The following is a 12070-nucleotide window of genomic DNA, read 5'->3' as shown; positions in this document are numbered from 1 at the left end:
TGGGAGTTATCCTGACACTTTTAATAACCATCCAATCTCAAGTACAAAAGGGTGGGGTATGTCGTGAAGAGTAATGGAAGATCCTTAGTCTAATGGTTGTTTCTTGACCATAGATGTTTGACGGATTAACCTTGATGTGTAGTAGCTTTAATGGGCGAGTTGTTACACCACACATGGGTGTTGGACCCCTAGAGCCTGATATCAATACATTTATCCAGATGATTAAGTTTAGAATGAATGATTGTAAGTCTTAAAATTAATTGATTTATTTGTGTTATATTCTTATTTCTGCAAAAATGTTATATGATTATTTTTTTATACATTAGCTTACCATTTCCTTTTTGCTTGTTTGTCTGTGTATTCCTTCTTGTTTGCAATGATCACCTTAATAATGTGAATAAATGAAGATGTTCTCGTTGATCCAATGCAGGACAGGAGTGATGGTGAAGTTGAGAGTTAGACGGTTAGATTTCTTATCTTATTCAATTGTGTAAAACATTATTATGTTTTTGGCTTTGTATAATACCCTTGGTATTATAAGATCCTTGTATATGTGTATATCAGTTGTTATAATTACTTTATAAGATAATTATAATAGACTTAAGTATATATTTTCTTAAGTAATATGTATTAGAGAAATACAATAAAATTATAAGATAATTATATTATAAATACAATAAAAAATGGAAAAATACATATATAACCACTTTTACTTTTTGATCGAACAATTTTCTTTGAATGGACCACTATCTTCTTCAAAAAAAATCAGAACAAAGAAAAAATAGTCTTACATAATAAACTCGATTTATTTACACACGGGTGCATTAATTATTAGAAGGAAAAAGTAAGTGCATATCATGACTTAATTCTATAATTTGTTAATATATGAAAAATGTTAACTACATTTTAATACATTTTTTTAATACGTATTTTTATTGTTGATTAAAAATTATGTATCTTTTGTAAGTCTTACTTTCTACCCAATAAGTTTACCTCTTAACTTTGTTACATTATAAAAAATATATATATAAAGAAATGTGTTAAAAAACCAAATTGTTAGTACTTTAGTTTTCCGAATTTAATTATAAATTTGATTGGTTGTTTTATTTCCATAAAAGTGAAATATTTTTTTAGTCAAAGTGGGGAAATTCTACCCTACATGCCTTTGTGGATAGAAATGTATGCTTTTGTAAACAAAGGATGACCACACGTTGCGTTAGGTGGACGAAAGGAAAAACAAAAACAAAAAACACAAGAGGTTGAACGATAGGGAACGTTTTATTCTCCCAGCCACACATCTATATTAATACAATGAATAAATAAAACTATAATTTATAATTAATAATTGCACTAACCAAACTCAATTATTCAATTTTATATTAAAATACATAAGAATATCTCTTCTTACACACAACAAATTTTACCTGCTTAATTAATATACTATTAGCTCTACCAATTTATATTAGCTAATCTAATTTTATTTTCCATTTATGATTCTTTTCCAACAATTGTAGAGATTCACTTTAATATTAAAAGAAAAAGTGCTATATATGGGTGTGTTATTTGTTATTTCTTTTAATATGTTATGTTACTTAATTTTGATATTTAAGTTTGATAATTTGAATAAGAAAGAAAGAAAGAAAATATTAATGAGCCTGAAGCCAAACTTTTTAAAATTGTTTCTTTAAATAGTTTATTGATTTTTGAAACAGAAAAGAGATAAAGATAATTTAACGATGAAAAGTTTGAGAATAAAAGCGTGATAATTTTTCTAATTATCTTCATGCAATATTGTTAAACAAATAATAAACCGCTAATGAGCACCTTCTAATATTGAAAGAAAAAGTATAACTAACTTGATATTAAATCAAATTAGTCCACGTGCCTAAAGTTATTATTATTTAGTCTAATGAGTTAGAAATATGGCAATATACATTATCATTTATTATTCAATTACAAGTCAATATATAAGATAATACATTTATCAAAATTTACAATAATAACTTATAAAAGTGTAATATGATGCAGTCTAGTTAGCTAGAAAGAATATTATGATATAATTAGCACTTTATAATACGTATAAATTAGCTTCTTATAATTTTGTTTCTGGCATTATAGTAAAATTTTTTTATTTATTAATATTTAGTTAAGGTCAATGCACATAAGTTTTCATAATGATAAGATATATATCGTTAATTTTGGATCAAATCCTTATAGATTTATTTTTGATACCACTTTAAAGGTTTTTTATTAATAAAGATGAACTCGTGTATATCTTTTGTTTTTATTCGATATAAGATTTTCGTTTGTATCTTAACAATCTTTCTTCAAATAAAGGATTATGGTTCTCTATCCCCTACAATATAAGTTTTTTTTTTTATTCACAAGTACATTATGGTTTGCATTGAAAATCTCTTGCTCTCCTTCATGACTCATGATCACACTAATCAACATCTCTTGTTCTCCATCTCTCATGATTCATCTAATTATCTATCATTAACCATCTATCCGAATTTTACCTTAATATGAAGAGACATACTTGTGATTATCAAAACTAACCATCTTAATATTTTATCTTCTTTTCTTGAAAAAATGTCATATATCTTAAGATTAAATCAAATTAAAATACATTTCAATTAGGAATATAAATACTAAATTATTTTATGTTTGACGAGAAAATCGAAATAAAAAATTAATTTATAAACAGATAAAAATAAAACTTAAATCAATGGATGCAAGATTGATATATATTTTTATTTATCATCTATTCAATGTATATACAACAAAAAGTGAATATAATAAATTAAAAAGAATATACTTTTAATATATACAAACAAGAAATTAAGCAAAAATAAATCTTGAAAAAGTCCTATGATATCTTTCTTAATAAGCTAATGTCTTATGATAACTATACTGAACTTTTTTGTAGCTTAGATGAAATTAATGGAATAATACACAAAAAAAGGTGGGTAACTTCTTCAGTGAATAGCGTTTAAAAATCTAAAGGCCTCCAATTTATCTGGATAACTGCATATTGAATTGATTAATTTTTGAAAGAAAAATATTTGAACAATGTTCGAATTTAATTAATTATCTGCCTACACTATGTTGTAATAGATGAAGAACAATTGACAAAAGGGAAATGAAATAAAAATGTTATTACTTATTTCACTCAGTTTTACCTTCATATTTTTTTCAAATAAGGGAAAATGAATTTTGTTTCATTTAATAGTATCGTATCTAAAAAGTACAATAAATATTTTATTTTCATTTTATATAATTTATTTATTTTTCTAGTTCAAATGTAGTACGAAAGTAGAATCAACTTCTCCAATTGCAGAAAAACCATGGAAGCAATTCAAGTTGAGGTCGAAATAAAATATATTTCCAAAGAGACTTTGATATTAAATTAGTGAATGGAATAATAAATAAAAAGAGTAATAAAGTTAGGAAAATGCATTTACTTTGTGATTTTTTTGGCTACTTATATAACATCACGTTTGACTTTCTAAAAATAAAACAGTTTGGTTGTTCAACAAGATGTGAGACTTAGCTGTCGTCCCACAAAATCAAAATATTGAAACCATTGGAATGTTTGAAAGGGATGCAAGGGTAAGAGTTATGGGTTGTTGCCTTTCTTGGAACATTTCCACTTTGGCATGCTAAAAAAATACATAGGATTCAAGTACAACTAAAAGTTAAACTTTTTCTTTAACCTCAATATTTTCAATCTACAAATAATCTTAAATCCTTATACTCATAAATCTATCATAAATTAGATTTTTATAGCAAAACATTATGTGAAAAAAACTATTGACAATGCACGACTTTTTATTATTTAGAAGATCTTTACGAATTTGTCTCAACACTCAGTATCATTCTTAAAAATCGATTAATGAATTTATGACACTAATTTTAAATTGAATAATGATACTTTAACAACATTTTAATATTATCTACGTGTCATTATGTGATTGATTCATATTGATGTTTATGATTATTATTATTGATTGTGAAATAATTTTGAACCAATCACATAATGACACGTAGATAATGTTAAAATATTGTCGAAGTATCATTATTCTTTTAAATTTATAACATAACTAAGTGTCTAGATACAAATGAATACTAACATAAGTTTAATACATTATTAATTTAAATCATATTTGGTGACATACCAAAACCATAAGTTAAATTTTATCTCATTAAAATTTATTATTTATTAATTTATTGTTTCATCTATTATTAAACCATTCATTAATATTTAATTAAATCATTCATTAATATTTAATTTTATATTTTAGATATATATACCTCAGGGTAAAAATATATATTCAAAGTCTCTAATTTATTATATATAATTAACTTATAATATATAATTGTATATAAATCTTATTTTACAAATCAAATTTATAAAATTAAGTTAAAACTAAAATTCACATAGTTTTAATTTTATTTTTATTTTTTTTCTAACAATTACCTGCACTATAATTTATTTTCTACATTTTAAAAATCACATATCCTATATTTTAATTTAATTTAATTTAAAAAAATTAGAAATAGAAATGACTTTTTTTTTACTTTGACTCAAAATCTCAATCGCAACAACACGTCTCTCTTTTTACCAAGCACAAAATATTAAACCTAAATGTACAAAGCGTCATCTCCTAATAATTAAAGACAACATGACCAAGGCCAAAGGCCATGATTGTTGCCTAAAATAAATGGCAATCCTTCAAACATGTGTTCATTGAATCAACATACTAATTTTAGGTTTCTTTTAAATTAGAAAGAAATAGGTCGAGTAAGCTCGGTTGGGAACATGCAGTTTGTTGTTTTATGAATAAAAGAATAGCAAATAAATTATTTAATGAAAATAGTATAGTTATAAAAAAAAAGGAATAAAATAAGAAGAAACCTTAAAGGGTAGGAAAATGACTAGATTCAGAAAAAATGTTGTGCAGACCCTACAGTGCAAGATTACAGCGCTACACGGCATGGGCTCATTTGTTGGTTTACGTCAGTTATGGTTGTGATGATCCACACCCAGTCACACAGACACTGTGCCTTGAATTCAAACCCAGAATTTAGCATGGAATTCAAACTATTCTTTTTTCTTTTTTCATTTTTTCTTTCTTACTTTACAGTCTTACACACACACACTCTCTCACAGCAGCTGCAGCATGACACAGCTTTGAGGAGTGCACGTGATACCCATAACTCTCTTTCTTGTTCTTACTATTATTATTCTTTCTCATCTCCAAACCCAAGGTATGGGACGGCTATCCAATCACAGCGAATTACCCCACAAATATTAATAAAAAATAACCCTTCTTTCTTTCACTCTACGCACTCCTTTTCATTTGCTGATTCATTCACCAATAGCGAGTGACATTATTACATATACTTGGACTGCATCCCCCCATAAGAGTTAAAAAAAATTGAATGAGATTTAACATATGAAATATGAAAGTGGTTGTAAGATGGGTGTAATTGGGTGGCGCGATGAAATCCGAAATGGAAGGTGAGTGTTGAAAGGAAGTGATGAAGTGAAAGCAGGAGGCAACAGGCGTAGTAAAACCTCCCATCCATGATCCACAACTGTCCTTATTGTCTGTTTTAGTGAACCAATAACAACACCAAGCCCACTTGCACATTTTACTTACTTTTTATATCCTTAATAAATGCACACTTTCTCACACACAATCTAAACTTTTGTCCCCTGTAAAACCAAATCTAATTCTTTTTTCTCACAACTCAATGCTCAAATCTTTTTTTATTAATCTCCACACTGTAAATTTTTAATTTTTTACGTAAACCATGAATCTCTGTTTTCAACTCTAACTTACTGTTCATATACTTTCTAACAGTGTTTAAATATTATGCCCACTCACCTGGTTTTATCGCTTTTAACATAAGAAGGGGGAAATTGATAGTGTTATTCTAAAATAATAGATGTTCATCTTTGTTTATTGGCCACTCATAAATATCGGAAGCATTTAACTGTTGAACGAATAATGATGATTTTGTTTAGTGTTTTTTTTATTATTTATTTCAGTCTGAGTTCGTTCCCCAGTAACTCCCACATTCACATTCACATGGTTGTGGAAGTGGGTACTATAAAAATGATATCTTTGTGGCATGGCGGTCCCTGGTCACAGTTGTGGTGAGTTCGAAGAGGGAGTTGGATTCCACGGAGAGGAAGGGAGACATGGGTGTTGTTGCCCACACCTCTTTTCTTTATTTTAACCCTTAACATCCGTTATCTTCATTGCTTCCTTCCTTTTCTTCTTCTCACTCTTTCCCTTTCGAGGTTCGTTTCCTTCCACCCTTACCTTTTTCTCCACTCTCTATTCTCCTGATTTTACTTTTACCTTTCCCCTTCCTCCTGCCATCCCGTCTTTTCTTCCCCCATATATGTTATCCTGTTGACTTTCATGGGTGTCTGTTTTTTCAGCTTAATATGTTATTTTTTTACTGGAATTGTTTTGTCGGCTCTTAGTTATTCTCTGTATTGACGTACAGCGTGATCAATTTTCTTGAAAATCAAGAATAATAGTGCCCAGTTTTATTCTATCTGTAAGCATGTGGAGTTGGATGATTGGGTTGTTGTTGTTCATAATTTGCATAGGCTCTAGAGATGAGATGAACAATAATGATGTGTATTTATTTAAGTGAGGAGTGGGGATTGTTGGTATTCTGTGATTGGGTAATAGAATAAGTTATTAGTGGCAGGTTAGCCTTTGGATACTTTGTCATATTGAAAAGGTTTTGGAAATTTGTTCTTCTCCTGTTGAATTGTTACATGAGCAGGAGAGGAGAGATTGGCATTGGAGTAAATCGATATTAGATTTAAGTTGTTTTCTTAGGTTGTTATATGATTCCAATTAACTTACTCTTCTTATATTTACATTTGAAGTGCAGTTTGGAGTGAAAATGTCTTCCTCGAGACCCAGCCAATCATCCAGCAATTCAGGGAGATCAAGACATAGTGCTAGGGTTCTTGCCCAGACAACTGTAGATGCAAAGCTTCATGCAACTTTTGAGGAGTCTGGTAGTTCCTTTGATTACTCCAGTTCGGTGCGAGTCTCTGGTACAGCTGATGGAGTCAATCAACCAAGGTCTGATAAAGTTACGACAGCTTACCTCCATCACATACAGAGAGGAAAGATGATTCAGCCTTTTGGATGCTTGTTGGCTTTAGATGAGAAAACATGCAAGGTCATTGCATACAGTGAGAACGCTCCTGAAATGCTGACCATGGTTAGTCATGCTGTCCCCAGTGTTGGTGACCACCCTGCCCTTGGCATTGGCACTGACATAAAAGCTTTGTTCACAGCACCTAGTGCTTCTGCATTGCAAAAGGCTCTGGGATTTGGGGAGGTTTCACTTCTTAACCCGATCCTTGTTCATTGCAAGACCTCTGGGAAGCCCTTTTATGCGATTATTCATCGTGTTACTGGCAGTTTGATCATTGACTTTGAGCCAGTCAAGCCTTATGAAGTTCCCATGACTGCAGCTGGTGCCTTGCAGTCTTACAAGCTTGCTGCCAAAGCAATTACCCGGTTGCAATCTTTGCCTAGTGGAAGCATGGACAGATTATGTGATACAATGGTTCAAGAAGTTTTTGAGCTCACAGGCTATGACAGGGTGATGGCTTATAAATTTCACGATGATGACCATGGGGAGGTGATTGCTGAGATAACAAAGCCAGGCCTTGAGCCATATTTGGGTTTGCATTATCCAGCCACAGATATTCCCCAGGCTTCACGCTTTTTATTTATGAAGAACAAGGTCCGTATGATAGTTGATTGTCATGCAAAACACGTTAAAGTTCTGCAAGATGAAAAACTCCCATTTGATTTGACTTTGTGTGGTTCCACCTTGAGGGCTCCTCATAGTTGTCATGCTCAATACATGGCAAACATGGATTCAATTGCTTCCCTGGTCATGGCAGTTGTAGTCAATGACAACGAAGAAGATGGTGACACTGATGCTGTTCAGCCACAAAAAAGGAAGAGACTTTGGGGTTTGGTAGTTTGCCATAACACTACTCCCAGGTTCGTTCCCTTTCCTCTTAGGTATGCTTGTGAATTTCTGGCCCAAGTATTTGCCATCCATGTGAACAAAGAAATAGAGTTAGAATATCAGATTATTGAGAAGAATATCCTCCGCACACAGACACTCTTGTGTGATATGCTGATGCGAGATGCACCCCTTGGAATTGTATCACAGAGCCCTAATATAATGGATCTAGTGAAATGTGATGGAGCAGCACTCTTATATAAGAACAAGTTATGGAGATTAGGAGTGACACCAAGTGAATCCCAGATAAGAGAGATTTCTCTGTGGCTGTCCGAGTACCATATGGATTCCACAGGCTTGAGTACGGATAGCTTGTCTGATGCAGGCTTCCCATCGGCTCTTTCTATGGGTGATGTTGTGTGTGGAATGGCAGCTGTCAGAATTACTTCGAAAGACGTGGTATTTTGGTTTCGGTCACACACTGCTGCAGAAATCCGATGGGGTGGTGCAAAGCATGAGGCTGGAGAAAAAGATGACGGTAGGAGGATGCATCCGAGATCGTCATTCAAGGCTTTCCTTCAAGTCGTGAAGGCAAGGAGCTTGCCGTGGAAGGACTATGAAATGGATGCCATTCATTCCTTACAGTTAATACTGAGAAATGCATTCAGAGATTCTGAGGGTACAGATTTACAGACAACTGCAATTAATACAAAACTAAGTGATCTGAAGATCGAAGGGATGCAGGAACTGGAAGCAGTTACAAGCGAGATGGTTAGGTTGATTGAAACAGCAACAGTGCCTATTTTGGCAGTTGATGTCGATGGGCTTGTAAACGGGTGGAACATAAAAGTTGCTGAGTTGACAGGTCTTCCAGTTGGTGAAGCTATTGGAAAGCATTTACTCACACTTGTCGAGGATTCTTCAACTGATAGAGTCAAGAAGATGCTTGACTTGGCACTACAAGGTATGTTCTTTATCCATCTTATCCTTTTCTATACACTTATTTTCTTTATTTTTCAAGCCCTGTCGACGAATTAGTTTGTGTCTTTTGTCTATTATGTTTCCTAAAGCCACCCATGAATGTTGCATTTATTGAGAATTCTCAGAAGAAAGGTGTCTTTTTGACAGTTTCTTGAGAAGAAATGGTACACCCTAGGATTTGTGTTCATTTTATATTTTTTGGGGCTCGGTGGGAGGATTTGGTACAATTTCTCTGATACAATGGGATTAGATTATTTTAACCTGCTTTGCATATTTTTAAATTGTTGCTATGTTCTGTTAATTAGGTGAAGAAGAGAAGAATGTTCAATTTGAGATCAAAACGTTCGGGTCCAAGATGGACTCTGGTCCTATTAGTCTAGTAGTAAACGCTTGTGCAAGCAGGGATCTTCGAGACAATGTTGTTGGTGTTTGCTTTGTGGCTCATGATATAACTGCTCAGAAGAATGTAATGGACAAATTCACCCGTATTGAAGGTGATTACAAGGCAATTGTACAGAACCCCAATCCATTAATCCCCCCTATATTTGGCACAGATGAATTTGGCTGGTGTTGTGAGTGGAATCCAGCTATGTCAAAGTTAACTGGATGGAAGCGAGAGGAGGTGATGGATAAAATGCTTTTGGGAGAGGTTTTTGGCACCCAGATGTCTTGTTGTCGACTAAAGAACCAAGAAGCTTTTGTTAATTTTGGCATTGTACTTAATAAAGCCATGACTGGGTCAGAAACAGAGAAAGTTGCTTTTGGTTTCTTCGCTCGGAATGGCAAGTATGTAGAGTGCCTACTTTCTGTGAGTAAGAAGTTGGACGTAGAGGGCCTAGTTACTGGGGTCTTCTGCTTCTTACAGCTAGCTAGCCCGGAACTCCAGCAAGCATTGCATATTCAGCGTCTATCTGAAAAAACTGCCTTGAAGAGATTGAATGCATTAACTTACATGAAAAGGCAGATCAGGAATCCTTTATGTGGGATTATATTTTCCCGGAAAATGTTGGAGGGTACTGAATTGGGAACAGAACAGAAACAATTTCTGCATACTAGTGCTCAGTGCCAGCGGCAACTTAGCAAAATTCTTGATGACTCAGATCTTGACAGCATCTTAGACGGGTATGATATCTGATTATTGTTATATTTTTCCCTTATATAGATTTATGTGTTGTGAAGAGTTTATTAGGTGGAGCTCCTATGAAAGCAAAGAAGTTCCAATTTGAAACCTCACTGAAACTCAAGACTACAAAGTTAACCTCATTCGTGCAAATAAACTCCAAAAAAATGTACTATTATAACACAACTGATATTGGGTGTTTGTTGTCATGTTTTGTTAATCTCATTGTTCTCGTTATTTAGTTTTGTCATGTTCTTTTATGGTGTTACCTATATAGAATATTCAATTATACGCTTTTTTTAGAGAAGGCATAATCAAAGATGGATGCTTACTATTCATTGTAGTGCTAGGTTAATTTGTGTGTGAAAAATTATCAAAAAATAGACAGTTTCCCTCATTTATTTGTCTTGGCATCTTTCCTTAACAGTTTTATAAATCTTCTCTCCCTTATGTTTAACAGTTACTTGGATCTTGAGATGGCTGAATTTACTCTGCATGAAGTAATGATTGCCTCCCTTAGCCAAGTCATGACAAAAAGTAATGGAAAGAGTATCCGAATAGTCAATGATGTTGCAGAACAAATCGTAATGGAAACTTTATACGGTGATAGTCTAAGGCTTCAGCAGGTCTTGGCTGACTTCTTACTTATTTCCATCAATTTCACACCAAATGGAGGCCAGGTTGCTGTAGCAGGCTCTCTAACCAAAGAGCAGTTAGGGAAGTCGGTCCATCTTGTTAAGTTAGAGCTCAGGTAACTGTTCTATGCTTAATAATTTGATTTATGCTATTTACTCAAGTACTGTGCATTTATGTGATTTAAATGGCCGGAGAAAACAGTACGACATGTACTCATGCATGATTAACAAAAAGGACTTGCATTATAAAATGATTTACAGCTTAACTTAGTTTGCATTACCACATAAAGAGCTAATTAATGTGTACTTTTGGTATTTATGTAGCATAACACATGGTGGGAGTGGGGTGCCAGAAGCATTACTGAACCAGATGTTTGGAAATAATGGACTAGAATCGGAGGAGGGTATGAGCCTACTGATCAGCAGAAAGCTGTTGAAGCTCATGAATGGAGATGTTCGCTATCTAAGGGAAGCAGGCAAATCAGCTTTTATCCTCTCTGCTGAACTTGCTGCAGCCCATAATTTGAAAGCTTAAAGTTTTGGAAAAGAATAAGATGATGCAACACAATCTGTTTTGTACATCATAAAGAGGACGGAGCTAGAAATTAATTGCATCCATTGTAACGCTTTATTTGTTTCACGTTTCTTTAACTACTTCTTGTAACGTGTACGTTGTAGATAATGTATTATTAATCTTATTCTCATTTCTTCATCTATTCTCAGTCCAGTTTTTCTTTCTTTATTCTTTCAGCAAAAACAGCAATCGTCATGAATCATTTGTTGCAGAATAGAACGTTAAAACCTATCCTGCTTTTTAACTTTTCTTTTTACCCATGGTTTTTCACGTGACTTTTTTCTGCATTCAGCCGTATAAGTTGTCTTAAGTTTATTGGTTTGTACATAGACTACATGTTTATATTTGTGAACACAGTTTTATTTATCTGTTAGTCTTGTTTCTTTTATCTAGCGAGTACATTGTACAACAGTACAACTGATTCACATTAATGACCAAAAAGAAACTGGAAAAAAACAGTTGAAATATTTTGGACTTGAAATAAATTCACTTGAACTTGCAATAAGAATAAACTAATAAATTGCATGGTTTTAAGTTTTATAAAAACGGAAAGAAGTTGTTAAGGGATCTTATAATAAAAATATTTTAGTCTTGTGATCTAAACATAGGATAATATTTTTATTTGTTTAAATTTCTTTCATTTCCTGATCATTCAAAATTTTCCCCAGTTTTTTAGCATTAAATATTTTGCACTAAAACTAAAAAAAAAAATAAGGAAACCAGGTAAGGCTTGGC

At 32.6% G+C, this 12070-nt stretch overlaps 1 protein-coding gene across 2 annotated transcripts; it reads left to right on the top strand.

The window, feature by feature from the left end:
- The first annotated feature begins 5713 nt into the window (after positions 1-5713).
- LOC108326008 (phytochrome A-2) lies at positions 5714-11475 on the top strand. Of its 2 annotated transcripts, none has more exons than XM_052874674.1 (5): positions 5714-6313; positions 6920-8989; positions 9312-10128; positions 10587-10877; positions 11086-11475. In XM_052874674.1, the coding sequence occupies exons 2-5, from the start codon at positions 6937-6939 to the stop codon at positions 11294-11296; spliced, it is 3372 nt and encodes a 1123-aa protein (XP_052730634.1). In that variant the 5' UTR covers positions 5714-6313; positions 6920-6936; the 3' UTR covers positions 11297-11475. The 2 variants fall into 2 exon arrangements, with proteins under 2 accessions (XP_052730634.1, XP_017414705.1); XM_017559216.2 differs by having other exon boundaries at positions 5718-6313; positions 6925-8989.
- The last annotated feature ends 595 nt before the right edge of the window (positions 11476-12070 follow it).

Source organism: Vigna angularis, chromosome 3 (assembly GCF_016808095.1).
Source record: "Vigna angularis cultivar LongXiaoDou No.4 chromosome 3, ASM1680809v1, whole genome shotgun sequence".
Classification (NCBI taxonomy): Eukaryota; Viridiplantae; Streptophyta; class Magnoliopsida; order Fabales; family Fabaceae; genus Vigna; species Vigna angularis.
The sequence above is the reverse complement of the archived record's forward strand: the minus strand, read 5'-3'. Positions and strand labels throughout refer to the sequence as shown.